This window comes from Hippichthys cyanospilos, chromosome 5 (assembly GCF_059441005.1).
Source record: "Hippichthys cyanospilos isolate Australia breed blue-spotted pipefish chromosome 5, RoL_Hcya_1.0, whole genome shotgun sequence".
NCBI lineage: Eukaryota > Metazoa > Chordata > Actinopteri > Syngnathiformes > Syngnathidae > Hippichthys > Hippichthys cyanospilos.
The window spans coordinates 25,250,514-25,265,053 of NC_142373.1; the positions used below are offsets into that span (position 1 = coordinate 25,250,514).

The 14,540-nt window shown below is 42.4% G+C and overlaps 1 protein-coding gene across 2 annotated transcripts in view; it reads right to left on the minus strand.

Annotated features, from left to right (window-relative positions):
- Positions 1–104: 104 nt before the first annotated feature.
- LOC148424108 (ras-associated and pleckstrin homology domains-containing protein 1-like) overlaps positions 105–14,540 on the minus strand; it is a 60,580-nt gene continuing 46,144 nt past the window's right edge. For both annotated transcript variants that reach the window (XM_088415539.1, XM_088415538.1), the window contains 10 exons: positions 14,185–14,259; positions 13,920–14,004; positions 9,168–9,289; positions 8,898–8,963; positions 8,615–8,758; positions 8,400–8,510; positions 6,899–6,997; positions 6,675–6,795; positions 5,700–5,827; positions 105–4,972 (listed from right to left, as the gene is read on the minus strand). In XM_088415539.1, coding sequence (XP_088271665.1) covers positions 2,741–4,972; positions 5,700–5,827; positions 6,675–6,795; positions 6,899–6,997; positions 8,400–8,510; positions 8,615–8,758; positions 8,898–8,963; positions 9,168–9,289; positions 13,920–14,004; positions 14,185–14,259 — 3,183 coding nt within the window. In that variant the 3' untranslated portion in view covers positions 105–2,740. The remainder of the gene's footprint in view (positions 4,973–5,699; positions 5,828–6,674; positions 6,796–6,898; positions 6,998–8,399; positions 8,511–8,614; positions 8,759–8,897; positions 8,964–9,167; positions 9,290–13,919; positions 14,005–14,184; positions 14,260–14,540) is intronic.

Below are 14,540 nucleotides of genomic sequence, written 5' to 3' on the forward strand. Positions count from 1 at the left end.
ATATTTTTTGACTTTGTAAATTCACCCCCCCCCCACACACAATCCGAGGTTTTAGTCAGTCCACATGTGAAGAATTTCAGCATGTTGTCTGAATAAAGAGGCCATTAGAGAATAGGATGTTTTTATTGTCAGATTGGTCAACTACGTCGTGGATTGATTTGCTAAGAACTGAGCTTCGATTTATTGAGAGGTTTGTGTTGAGCAGCCCTCACCTGACATGAACACAGCTGCATTCTTCTGGTTGTCACATTTTGCATAGCTCCCTAAACTACAAAATATTTTCAATAATTGCTCATATATTGTCATCATTCTAAAATAATGGCCAGTCATTTATTCATTTTCCCCCAGAAAAACTGAACCAAATACTGATACTGATTTTATATAGTATAATTAACTTCAGGAATATAATTGAATTCTCAGAGGCGGGCAGACCCTCAGCAGCAAAGGACACTCGGACAAGTGGAACACCTCACCATGGAGGCGTCCACGCGGCGTCTGACAAGATGCCCGAGCCGCCTCAGCTGGCTCCTCTCGACATGACCGAGCCCCTCTTGGATGACCGAGCTTCTCACCCCATCTCTAAGGGCGAGCTCGGACATCCTGCAAAGAGGCGTGTACCCGGGATCTTGTTCTTTTAGGTCACCTAATGTGAGTCGTGACCTAAAGAACAAGAGGGGCAGAAAAGTAGATCTGACCAGCAAATGGGGAGCTTCGCCTTGGGGCTCAGCTCCTTACCGTGATACAGTACAGAGTCTGCATCACAGCAGACCATCCGCCAATCTGCCTGTCAATCTCCTGTTCCATCCTCCCCTCTCTTGAACAAGAGCCTGGACAATTTGAACTCCACTCATCCCCTACCAAGAGGGTACACCACCATTTTCCGCCTGAGGACAATAGTCTGACGACTTAAATCCCAGCAGCGAACCACTCTACTGACGGTTGGCACACCATGAAGGAGCCAACGCAACGTCATTGGCAAATAACGGTTATCCTGAGACCCCTCAAAGGGTGTTTTGGATGTCATTTTTTTTGCGTTGTCTACTGTTCACTTTTTTCTTCTATCGTTCTCATTTTTTTGCCCCATCATCTGTTGTGATCCAGTTTGTAGATTTGTTTCCCTTTTTTGCTGTCCTTTTTGCAGCTGCTCAACTGGTGTATGGGAGGTCTCACTAGCAAACACCTGTTTGGAATTGTCATTAGTCTGGTTCTTAAGCACTGGCGAGGAGCTGGTCGCCGAAATATTGTACCCTGCTGCCACTGCCCAATTTTCTCAGCAGTTTGCTTCAATGACGCTTACAATTCTGGTTCTTTGTCAGGAACCGGTTTAACATTACTTCTAGCTTGCTTCGCATTTAATTCTCTGGCTTTATTTTCTGGACTTCTAGCTCCCGTCACACTCTTTCATCCGCCACAACAGCACCTTGCCTAGCAATTTGACTGCGTTAAAGTTTGTTGATGTCGCTTTTTGTTGCCACTTTTTGCTCACGTTCTATATGCTCCCAAGTTTGTATTATTTGAATTTGTCTCGGCTGTTTTGTTTGGGTTCATAATCTTAGCGTGCAAATCCAACATTAGCATTCGTATGGATTACCTCAGTAGCTGCAAAAGGTAAGAATAATCTTCTTGGATGATTGTGATTATAATGCGACAACTGACTTTCTCACCATTATTTGACGCCTTTTTGGTGGGACCACTGACTTGATATAAAACAAGTCTGCGGAGATCCTCTGCAAATTCACGCTGTCTAGTTAAAAATGTATTTCTGCATTTCCGACAGACCAATCACAATTTGTGTTGGCGGCCCGACCTTGACGGAATGGGGATAGGGCACTGTAAGATGCCCACCTCTGAATTCTCTTGCAATAAAGATGTAGCTGATTTTAGAAATAGCATCATGGGATGTTTGATGCAAAAGAAAAAAGGTTTTCAAAATATGACTGGCCATTATCTGGTGAGGGTGACGTCATACCGTGAAGAAAAAAATGAAATTACTGAGGAAATGATGAAATTACAAGTTATCATTTGAACGTACACTTTAAGTAAGATGATAACACTTTTGACAACAAATGAAACGTTCCTGACACCTCCTTTAAAACTTCAAATAATAATTATGTGGTAATAACATCTTTCCAGTATTAAATAATCTTATATAAAAACACACAAAAAGTTTGAACTAAAACGGCCCTCTCTCTTCAGGCAGTCCACAACATACAATAACTATAAACACAACTCATACACCGTCCTGCATCCTTCATCATCGTTGCGAGTCCATTTGGGGACCAGCTTTAGTGTGTCTTCTTCGTACAGCAAAACTTCTGATTGACATGTCTTTTTAACTATTTTGAAATAGCAAAGCTGAACTGATATTGTGGGAAAAAAAATGTTTTAGAGGTTTGCCGGTATAACCATAAGGCATATACTATATAAACATATACAGTAAAGATATACAGTACTGTATTTGTGTATATACTGTGTTTGACTGAATAGCTTAAACATACACTGGTAATATTTTGAATGATAATGCGTACTAGTCAATAAGTCAATAGCAGTCAGAACCAAATCTGCTTCTTGTGTTCATTGGGTTCCAGTCAGAAGAGACCCGCCTTCTTCCTTTCACGCGTCTGATTTGATCGAACCAATGAAATGACTTTTTTGGCTGAACTTTGGTCTGACTCAAGAAGGAAGATGATTCCAGCGCGGGGACATGATAAATACTGTAGTTCCAGTCTTTCTTTGATCTCTACCACTCACTGGTCAGTTTGGTGCTTTGGTCCCGTTTTGGCGGAGCAGGGGGTGGTCCTCGCCGCAGGGTTGCATAGCCTGAGATGTTGCCGCTGTGTTTGGCAGACTGTGAGTGCGCGTGGTGACGGGACAGCGTTTGCGTGTGCCCGCGGGCCGCCTGCTGCTGGTGCAGGAGCTCCGGCGGCGGAGGCGGGAGGAGGGCCATGTCGTCCATGGTGGCCACGGGCTCCAGCTTTGCGGAGGCGATAAGGTGGGAGGAGGTGAGCGAGCCGTGGCGGGAAATCGACTTTCTCTTCAGAGTGCGGTTAAGGTCCTCCAGGAAGTGAGTCGTAAGCGCCAGGTTGCTTGGTCCTGTGGTTTTGGGTGATGTGGGGGGCACGGGGGAGGAGGAGTAGGCAGACAGGTTGGGCGGTGGGGTTTGAGAAAGGGGAGGCGGCGAGAGCGGCAGTGATGTGGTGCTGTCGTACGGGCTCGGGTTGCTGGGTCGACGGTTTAGCGTCGGTGGTGGCGCCGCTCCCTTTTTCAGGGAGCCTTGCTTCCATGAAGATGACAGTGGAGCCAGCGACTGCTGCTTTTGAGGCTGGGGGTTGACCACGGCCACCTTCGGCGGATGATGGAACTCGGACGGGTGGGGAGGAGGAGGAAAGAGCTCAAAGTCACTGGGTGGGGGCGGGAAGTAGTCAGGGGACGATTCAAGCTGTTGCGGTTGGGAGGGTGGCAGCGGGGGTGGAGGCGAAGGGAAGTCCAATTGGTGGTGCTGCTGGCTTGTTTGGAGCCCCTGGAGCGCCAGCGGGAGGTTGGCCAAATTCAACTTGCCCGGCTTGGGAAGCGGTGTAGGAAGTGCAGAGGAGTCCTTGGAGGGCGAGCCGGTCGCTGATGAGGAGCTCGAGGACGTCCCGGCTTGTCCGAATTTGCTGAGCAAGCTCTCGACTTTCTTGGGCCTGTCGTCCGGAGCCTCGCCCGAGTTGGAGCGCACAGAAGAGGCTCTCTGCGGGGTTGGTGGAGGACCTCGCTTGGTGGAGCCAGCGGACGAAGTAGAAGGCGACTTTTTTATGGGGGAGCCCGTCTTTGAGGAAGGCGGCGGGGGGAATTCGGCCAGGGATCCGTCAGGAGGTGGTGGGGGGAACTCCGGTGACTGGAGAGCGACAGCGCCGCCCGGCTGCCATTTTGGTTTTGCCTTGACGGCCGGGGGAGACTGAGGCGCGCTGAACTTTGATCCTTCCATGGAGTTTGAGGAGGGAAGTGGAGAGGGAGGGGCGTTGCCAGGGAACTGATTGACAATCTGCTTGACCAACGACGAAGTAGCCATTGAGACAGAGGACGAAGAGGAGGAAGGGGAGAGGACGAGGTTTTTGGAGGAGAGGCTGTGCTGCTTGGGGAGGGTGGGGGGTGGCTGATTGGGGGAGTGGCCGGTCGAGAAACTTTGCTGCTTCTTTACAGGACCCTGACAGCTGGGGGGCTGTGTGGGTGAAATCGGGGATAGTGCTAGTGGCAGGGAGGAGGGACCTGCGGGTTTTCGCGCAGTTTGGGGAGGGAACCCACCTGTGAAGGTCTTGGGCGGTGCCGGGGGTGGGGCATTGGGAGACAAGGGGCGAAGGGACGCAGGGGGAGAGAGCTCGGCCATAGGTGGAGGGGGAGAACATTCCTCAGACGTAGCTGGGGTAAAGTCATAAACCATGTTCGGGAACTTCTGCGCCAGGAACTGCTGGAGGCCGGCGTTGGACAGTTGGGCGTGGTGAACCGGTGCGGGATCTACGGGTGGAGGCAAATCATTGCTTTCCAGGATCTCTGGTGGCGGAGGTGGTAGGTACAAGGGTTCATGCAACTCATCCTCAGAGGGGGCGGGTGGGACGAAATTTAGCACGGCTACAGCGGAGGCAGAACCCGGAGCTGCAGGCGGAGGCAGGGCAGAGGTCGGTGATGAGGAGTTGGCACCGTAAGTGGCTGGGAGAGTGTTGTAGTTGGCCAGCGGGGCGGTTCCGGCCAGCTGCACTCTGGATTGGTTTTGCAGGTGTGCCAGCGTGCTGTACTTGACATAGGCGGCAGCGGACGCTGCCTGCTGAGCCTCAATTTCGACCGTGGATGAAGAAGAATCGTCAGACGGAACCATCCCGTCGGAGTAGCTGCTTCGAGAGGGCGGTGTCTGAGACTGGGAAAGTGGGAGGTTCTGGGAGGAGAGGGTGGGGATCTGCAGGGGGATGGGCCTACTAATCGCCTCCATCTTCATCATCTGGATGGAACAAAAGAAAAAGCAGGAATGAAACGACAAGATAGAAGGGAGGGGGGAAAGATGGGGGGGGGGGCATAATATTAAAACAATCTGAACGAAGGACGTTCAAAGAAAAAATGCAGTTAAGTCAAACAGCAAACCAGTGCAAATTACACAAAATGCAGGCAAAACAAAAAACTATAATCACTACAATCAATTAAACTGGCACAAGAAAAGTATTAAGAGTAGACTTCAGCTGATGTAGGGTGCTCCATTAAAATATTTATATTTAGATTCAGCCACAAAATGGCTCTCAAAGGTTCGACTGACTTTTATACCTGTAAACTCAAACTAGGCACTTGACGCCCAATCGCACTCAGCATACCGTCTGTTTAGTTGTTGCAGTCACTTTTGGGGGGTTTGATGGAGGCATGTCTAGGTTCACATGGTTCATCACACCACAAAAATCAAGCAGTATTCACAGCTGTCCATTGAACTAATCAATATGTTTGATATCATGCGGACTGCAAAGAATCACACAGCTGTATGTCCTACTTCCTGTCTAACCTCTGATCCCTGAGCCACCAGCACATAGCGGCACTGCAATGAGCCCTTTCACCTTTGACAGCTGGCAGGAAAGCAGAGGGGAAACATGGGTACCGTGCTCCGACAAAGGACAAGGATAGTCAAGAGAAGGGATTTGAGTGTATGTGTGAGTGTGTGTGTTGTGATTTGGATGTAGTCGCACCTCTCCTTGCGTTCCCCTCCTCCATGCATCAGAGAAGATGGAACTGACAACACTCTGGGAGCGAGCATGGCTTGATGTCATCTCTGATACTCCACTGTCTGATTGGCTGGAGTGGTTGGACTGAGACTCTGACGTGTGGAAAAAGCAAGAGATCAATGCTGACCAAACCGCATTTGATTTTGTGTGTTTTGAAATGTCTCAGTCATTTACTTGTGTTCTGAACATTTTCCATTTGCATTGTGTCATTTAGGAATTCCGTTCATTTCGAGATAGCTTGACCTATTTTAAACTTTCCAGTGAAATACATGCATATAAACTACATTTAGTACAATAACGATTTTAATTTCTTTTCAATATGAGTTTTACAGCACAGTTATTTCTAACCTGGAAGCCTTTGAAATTTTGAGGGTGTTTAAGATGAGAAATCATAATTGTAACATGGTTAAAATCTCGAAAAAGTTGGAACTCCCAAGATACGGCCACTTTAAGATTTAGAATCCTGCCTTAGGCATTTGAAATTAGTATGTGTCATGTTGTCAGTTTTAGGGTTCATCATTGTTGGCTCTTTATATTTCAAACATTGTAGCAAGTCTTGATTTGAATTTGTCTCTGAAATTATCTGTATCTTATCTTAGAAATTATATAATTTCATGCCATATCTACTATTATCATAGAAAAAATCTCCCATTGTATTTTTTTAACTTATTGATTTTCACAAATTTATGAGATAAAGTCTACATGTATTCTCTCTTTGTAACAAAACTGGTGTCCAGGTGAGGATCATAATTTGATTAGAAATTTAGAAACATAGTAAGCCCTGATAACCTCCGCAGTGCAGTATGTCTAACTGAAACATACCTGTGCATGAATATTTGACTTTCATATTCCCATTCCATTTTGGTCATATCTATTTAGACTATGGTTCTATGTGACACTTAAAGTTGACATACTGTAATGGTAAACCTCTATAGTCACCTGGAAGACTGGATGAGGAAGATCCTGACTTGATGGAGGAGGAGGAGAGTGAAGACCAATCATAGGCAGCCTCTGTCCTTCTCATGGCCTCTTGAAAGTTGATGTACAGCTGCTTTCCATACTGGAAGACCAAGAAGACAGAACCTCAAAACTTTTTTTCCCAATGTTTATTTGTGTTTTTTCAAAGACAAGTCCGTCAGGGATGTGAGAATCTTTGAGGTTACCTTGGCAATTCGAATACTGTTGACCCATTGCTGGAGTGTTCTGACATCGTCGCAGCAAAGATACTTGATGTACTGAGACTTCTTCTGGATTTGAGGGTGCTACACAAAGAGACATTTGTACATTTCCATAAACGGTCTAATCACTATGCTTGACATGCTGCTGCCTTGACGCTGCAAAAACCGTTTAACTACCGTATTTTCCACACTATAAGGTGCACCTAAAGGCCTTAATTTTTTAAAAAAGCTGATGGTGTGCCTTATAATTGGGTGCGCCTTATATATGGATTAATATTGAGATTGGGATTCGTGGATGGAGAATGAACTGATAAGTAAGCTTTACCTGTTTCTTTTGTGTGTTTACAGTTGAACAATGTTGGTCAAATTGACATTGAGTTATTATGCTATTGAGAGTTTAGAGTTATTTGAGTTATTATTGTTATTACTTTGAGTATTACTATGTTGTGATTGAAAAAGTTTTAAAGTATGTCATTAATTGAGGGTGCGCCTTATAATCCGTTGCACCTTATATATGGAAAAAGTTTTAAAATATGTCATTGAGGATGCGCCTTATAATCCGGTGCGCCTTATAGTGCGGGAAAATACGGTACTCTAATTAGATACCTCAATGTGGGAGCTAAGTGTGCAATAGTTTATAACATTGTTAGTTCAACAATGTTTTGCATCCTTTAGAAGTGCAAAGATTAATTTGATGGCGAAGTGACTATCAAATGAATAATTTTCACAAAGCTATCATTTAAAAAAAAAGTATTTTAATGAAATTTTTTTTTAACCCCTTTAACTCCCATTGGGGTAATGCATCCCGCAGCTTTTCAGAAAATGCCAGTGGGTTTTAGGAATGATAGCAGTAAAATGATGAAATGGCTTCCCAGTGGTTCATTCCACACCTGTCTACAGATTCTATTTAGCAACATTTCTGTGTACAACAAGCCAGTGCTGGGCCCACTGTCAAGGTAGGTTGCACTTTACAATTTCTCATGAATTAACCTTGTACACTTAAAATAGTATTAATCTAGCACTGCAGAAATATGAGAATATGTGCCATATACGTGTGTTAATATAGATTACACTGATTACTATGTATTGTAGGTGGTCATCATTTTCACTTCTCTTGCACGTTTATATTCTTATTATCATAAAAACCAATGGCACAAAAAAATCCCAGGACCTGTAAGCTATAGGACCTGTAACCTATAACCTTATCTATAGATGTTGGAATTTTAAAAAAAAAACATTCCAAGTATCCTAGACTAAACAAGTAATATATGACATACATTTTATTTTTGGGGGCGATTTTTTTTTTTTTAAAGAATCGGTGATGAAAGGGTTAATGAGCTTTTTGTATTATGTAAATATGTATATTATGCTCGTATCACAAATTGTCATTTAGGCTTTCACGTAACGTGATCATGAATCTGCAGACCAACCACAAGGAGGCGATATAAGCTATGCTGTCATCAGGTATGATAGAACGTGCATTTACCTTGAGCACCATACAGAAGTCGGTAGGAGCCTTGTACTTGCTCTTGTAATCTTGGCCATGGTAGACGTTCACATGATCCAATTGGAGAAAACACACTAGGTCTCTGGATGCCTGCAACGATAAAACACACGGCGATGTGTTTTTGTTACACATTTCATTTCACGTTCATGCATGCGCAAGTGAATGTGCGCAAGTGAATGTGCGCAAGTACACACCTTGGCTTTGCCTTTGGGGACGTAGTAGATACCAGAAGCTCTCAGTAGGAAGTAGCGCTTCTTCCAGGACTTTTTCCCATCCTCTTTCAGCCACAGCATGCCCTCCATCTCAGGGACTGATACTGAGCTACCGCCAAAACATTCCTGATACAAGAGGAGAAATCGTCACTTTCTCGTTATTCACACCAGTCTTTTTCCAGTATACAGTACTATTCTTTAGTAATGGTGAGGTTTTGTGCTCAAGATGCATTTAGGGATGCAGCTGCATGCAACATTAACTAACCTCTAACAGAGCTTCTTTGTTTCGTTCAGCCATCTCACACGTCTCCTTACGCCCCAACAAATAATTCTACATTGTACAAAAACAGAGACATGAGACAACTTTTACATAAAATTTGCAACTATTTAACTATCCATGTGTCTATATTATAGGTAAGTATAGATTTCTATATGCACATTTGTGTGTTTATATCAAATTATTTGGTTGGAGGTATAACTCAACTCTCAAATTATATGTGGGTGGTGGTGTTGCTAAACCAATCAGGGGCATTACCTGTGGGTTCTTGAACAGTGCATATTTCTCAATGCGTTCAGTGAACATGAGTCGGTTCTGGCTGTCCCTAGTCCAGTTGAGGAGGTTCTCCACAAGGTTCTCATGATCCTCAAAGATACGTTCTGCAAAGCGTTTTTTGACAAATATATAAAATAATGTAGATCATCAAATGATATCCATCGTTTACGAAAACTATTGAAATGGACTCATCAGTCCACAGCACAGTTTCACTCTGTCAGTGCAACTCAAATGAGCTTGTACTTAGTGGACTTTCATGAAGAAAGAAAAAAAAAAAAACTTCATTCGTGTATATAACTTATGTGTTGAAAAAATTAACCACTTTAAATTTGGGATTGACTATTTCATTGCATGGTACGTTTTGCTTTACAAATACATTAAAGCTGCAGTATGAGTTTTTGCGCCCCCCGCAAAAAAAAAAAAAATAAATAAAATAAAAACCCCATAGATGTTTAACCACAAATTAAAAACAAAATGGCCTTGATTGAAAGAACATTTTAATAACATGGCATCTTTTTCTCCATTCAAAATGTTATGAAAAAGGTGTTATGAAAGAAATGGCCATGGTAGACGTTCACATGATCGTCTTTCGGCGTTGACAGGGGGATGCTGTTGTGTACCCTATACTGAAAAGATGTCTCTGTACGACCTCTTTTCATTCTGTAAAGCCCTTTGAGACTTCGGTGATTTAGGGCTATATAAATAAAATTTGATTGATTGATTGAAATGGGAAGAAATATTTTTATCATTTTTAATAAATATTTACCTTATTGTAAAAGCACTAAAATCCACTTTTCAAAATGAGAAAAAAATAAAGTAGCAACAATGAAATACTCAGGTCATAATTTGTTGTCCCAAGATGGTGTATTTGAATGTGGTGCTAATTGAAGCGGTTTTCCTGTTTTAGCGCAGACAACTCAAATAAAAATCTCTGAGTTTGAACATGTGATATCAAGATAATTACATACTGTCATTTCCTGTAGGGAAAGAAGGGAGGGGTCAGGGATTACGATATGATAGGAAGTGAGTACCTCTCGCCAAAGGACGCACAGCAGGGTTTCTGCTGGCCTGTGTGTGTTTATGCCGTGTTCAAGGACAAGTCTCTTGTCAGTCGCTAATTCCATTAATTAAGCCACCAGTTAATCTGCATACAGCCTTTATGTTCATCCGGTTTTCAGAGGTTTGTATCCACTAATGAGGTGCCTTTTTACCTTCTACTACCCTCCCATTTTCAACAACAATGTTGAATGGCTGGTAGAGCCCTCAAGATGTAGGTTACATCACACGCATCACAACACAGGACCTAAATAAATAGCGTGTGTGCGTGTATGTCAAAGACCATTCAGTGGAGATGAAGCTGATAGTGGTGTGTATATGTGCCCGGAAAACACACATCTCTCCCATCTAGCCCCTCGAGCAGTGTGTGTACTCATCTTTGTTGAACATCTGAGTGCATGCACTCTTTGTACTATGCTGATGCAGCATGTAAGCACACTGGGACAACTTGCTACTGTACCAGTGACAACACATTCTCTGTATTTAGCCAGTGAAAATGCATGGATAATGGAACACCAATGTATTCCATCCTTCAATTGTTTATGATATTGTACAAGTAGTAAATAATGCATAATGCTCAAAACATAAGACATTTCAACATTTCAAGTCCAAACAGATAATTGCTATAGTTTTTAGCAATTAAACATTAACTTAATTCCACTGATTGTTGAAGCTTTGTTGGTGGAATTCTTTTGGTTGATGTTCAACATTCTGACCTGTCCGTTGTCATATTTTACACACCGTAATGTGTCAGACATTACCATAATGTGTCAGACATTTTTAAGGGGAAACAGGTCTAGAGTGCAGGCCGGCTAATCTATTGCCTGCACTCTTACTACAAAGACACGTTGTTGTAACATGCATGCACAGAAAGAGGTTTGGCAGAGTCTTGCTGAAATCAGCAGAGGAGGCTATGAATGAGACGTTGCTTGAATGGTAGCACGTGCCTTCCAGCTTGAAATGGTGACTTTAACAATGTGTACACAAGCCATGCCACTGTCACAGCTCCATATAATCAGAGATGCTGGTTTTGAATTTTGTATAGTAAGCGCACTGGGCTAGAAAATGTAGAGTCCAGATGTTTTGTTTCTTATGCCCTAGAGCAGACAACGTTCACAATTTACTAGAATATTTTAAAATGTGGACTCATCAGACCAAAGAACCCTTTTGCACTTTGCATCCTTTTGCACTTTGCATTCGTCCATCTTAGAGGATCTTGGGACCAGAGAAGCCCATGGTGGTTCTAGGTGTTGCATTAATTAGGTTTAAGTGGAAATTTTGACCGAACTCGAGCTATTTGATGTGTGATATCAAAGGAAAAACATACAAAAAAAACACTAGACGGCTAAAATATTGTATAGCTTGTCAAAACATGATGACTTTCAATATGCCACCATGTCACGCTCTTTTTCTGCCATTCAAAATTGGAAATATTGTCACTTTTGGACACATTGAAAACCCAGTTTTATCATGCATTTTCCCCCAGTTTCTGCATTATTCCTTTCAATGGCAACTCACGAACGGGGCGCAATCAAAATTTTTGTGTCGCCCCCCCCAAAACCACCAAGATGCGCTAGCAGCCAACTTATATACCATTTGCAAGCCTTTCAATGGCTAGTGGCCGAACTTATAACATTTGCAAGCCTTTCAATTCGATGTTCTTACCCTTTCAAAGTCAGCCCAAGCTGGTTGATAAGGCCAGGGTTGTGAAAAATCCCCTGACACCCAGGGGTTAATGTAGAGCCCAAATGTATTTACTGAGTACGATTTTCTGACGTGTTCCTGTGGTGATATCCTTCATACCAGGGATCTTCAATCCTGGTCCTTGAGGGTCAGTGTTCCAGATGTTTTATGTCTCTCCCTTCCATACGTCACCTAATTCAAATGATCAAGATCGTTATTCAGCTTCTGCAGACCTTGCCGATTGTCTTGATAATTTGAATCAGATGTGCTACAGTCAGGATGAATCAAATGTGTTACAGCCAGGAGACATATACAATACCCAGGAGAATGCCCCAAGGACAAGGATTGAAGACCCCTGCTTTACACAGTGATGTTGGTTTTTGATGCCGCGTCGGCAGAGGGATTGAGGTCACGGGTATTCAATATTGGTTTTTGTCTTTCCCACTGCAGTGACTTCTTCTTACTCTCTGAACCTTTTTGATGATATTATGAACCATAGATCATCAAATCCCCTTCCTTGCAATTGTACATTGTGAACCATTGTACCGAACACTGTTGAACTATTTTCCCAAGCATTTGTTCAGAAAAAGGTGAAGCCCATCTTTGCTTGTGAATGACAGCGCAACTTCTTTTGTAACACGGCACCCAAATGTTTTCAATTCACCTACAGGATTTTTGAAACTGGGGCTTAATGAGCATTCATCAACATCCTCAGTCTTTGTGCCACATTTTTCGAACATGCTGCAGCTATAAAAGTAAATGATTAAGGTGTATCACTTTAAACATTGATATTTTGTCTTAACAGATGACTTACATCAATACAGGTTGAACATGATTTGAAAAAAACGTATCCTCAACACAAAATTCCAACCTCATTGGAAATTGGTTTGTGAAAAAATGAATGACATGTTAATGGCGTGCTCTCCAACCATGTGATTGCTGGAAAAAGGCCGCAATGAGTAAAAATATTTCTTGTTTTTTGCAGAGCATATATTTCAACCCCCCCACCACCTCGTCTACTACCTCCCAAGGGGCAATATTAATAGGGTGAGATGATAATTAGGATGTGATGAAATCACGCAAGATCAGAACTCCACGAGATTTTTACTGATCACTTCTCAATAACCAGAATCAAACGTGTGGTTTCAGCCAACATCATCGCCCCTGTACATTCAGACATCACTTCGTCTCATAGGCTAAAACTTAAGGAGACATTTGGGTAAATCTCACCAATGTTTCTAGAGAGCAAAGTAGGAAATGCTGATTACGCAAAAATGTAGAAGTTGGGTCATTCATAATTAAGTGTGTTATTTGGAGAAATAAATGCTCTAATTACTTTCAAATCACCTGTGTGGCGATGATTTGGTTGAGCCTGTAATGAAAGTGGGTCATCTCCTGTTTGTGTTTGCAGATAAGATGATTAATTTTCCTCCCATCCCTTATGATTATATAATTGATAAATGCTAATTGTTATAATGTGACCGGCTGTATGTTGAGAGCATATTTACTCAATCTGACGTGGCTGAAATGTGTGTGATGACAGCCAATCAAACTTTTTCTTCTAACTTTGGTTTGCAAGTTTAAGTCGATGGCCATACATGACTTGGGGTCATCTTTGGAAGATGAGGCTATTTTGACAAGAGTTTCTTCCCCTAGCCGGTCTCTCCAGGGCTGCTTGGTAAAAATGTGTCCAAGCTATGTCATCAAAAAACAAGGCAAGAGAACCAACCTGCTGAACAATTTGAACAAGTATCACCCAAGCAATTTAGTTGCAACTGTTCTGTCTTTTTTTAAATATTATTCTACACTTGTATTAAGAATGATTGAATGGTTGCCAGACTGTGAAAGAGTGTACTGCAGTTATTTCAACCCTGTGACATAAAAGATGGAAGACCACTATGTTAATGGTTACTCTTTAGCGTGACATCTTTGGATGGGAATTAAAAAAAAAAAAAGCATATATCTGTAGGCGCTGGTTTGGGTGTGTTAAATTACCCATTTGTAGTTCATTAATGGTTTCCACCAGGGACCAGTCTGGACTGTAACCGCAGTGAGACTTCTCCAGCAAATTGTCCAGTACCTAAATCAGAGGACATTCTTCCCATAATCTGATTACAGCTAATAATTAATTTGCAATACTAAAAATGAACAACTAACCAATTTAAATAACTTCAAAATACTTGTTTCAAAGACTTTCTGTCAATTCTGTCAAAAAGATTTTGTGTCATTCTACTAGGATCAATTCTAACTGCAGTTTTACCTGTCTGACTGTTTGCCTCTCATCCACCATCATGGTCTTGGAGCTCTCGTCCGACAAATGAACGCGAATCACCAGCTGTGAAGACAAACATCACCCATCAATTCTGTTTTGAAACCAATTTGGGCTTCGGTCAACCAATACAAACAAAGGCAAGTTCCTTTTAGAACATTTGAGTATTCCAAGGAAGTCGTATTTTTGCTTGTTCTTGCAAATTTTGCATGTCACACAGTTAAAAATGTTAAATTAAAAATGTATTAAAAATTAAAAATATATAAAAAATTATTTAAAAAGTTCAGATTATGAAACCTGTGCCTCTGTGCCGCCTAACTTTAACATCTCACGTAAATTCAAGTAAA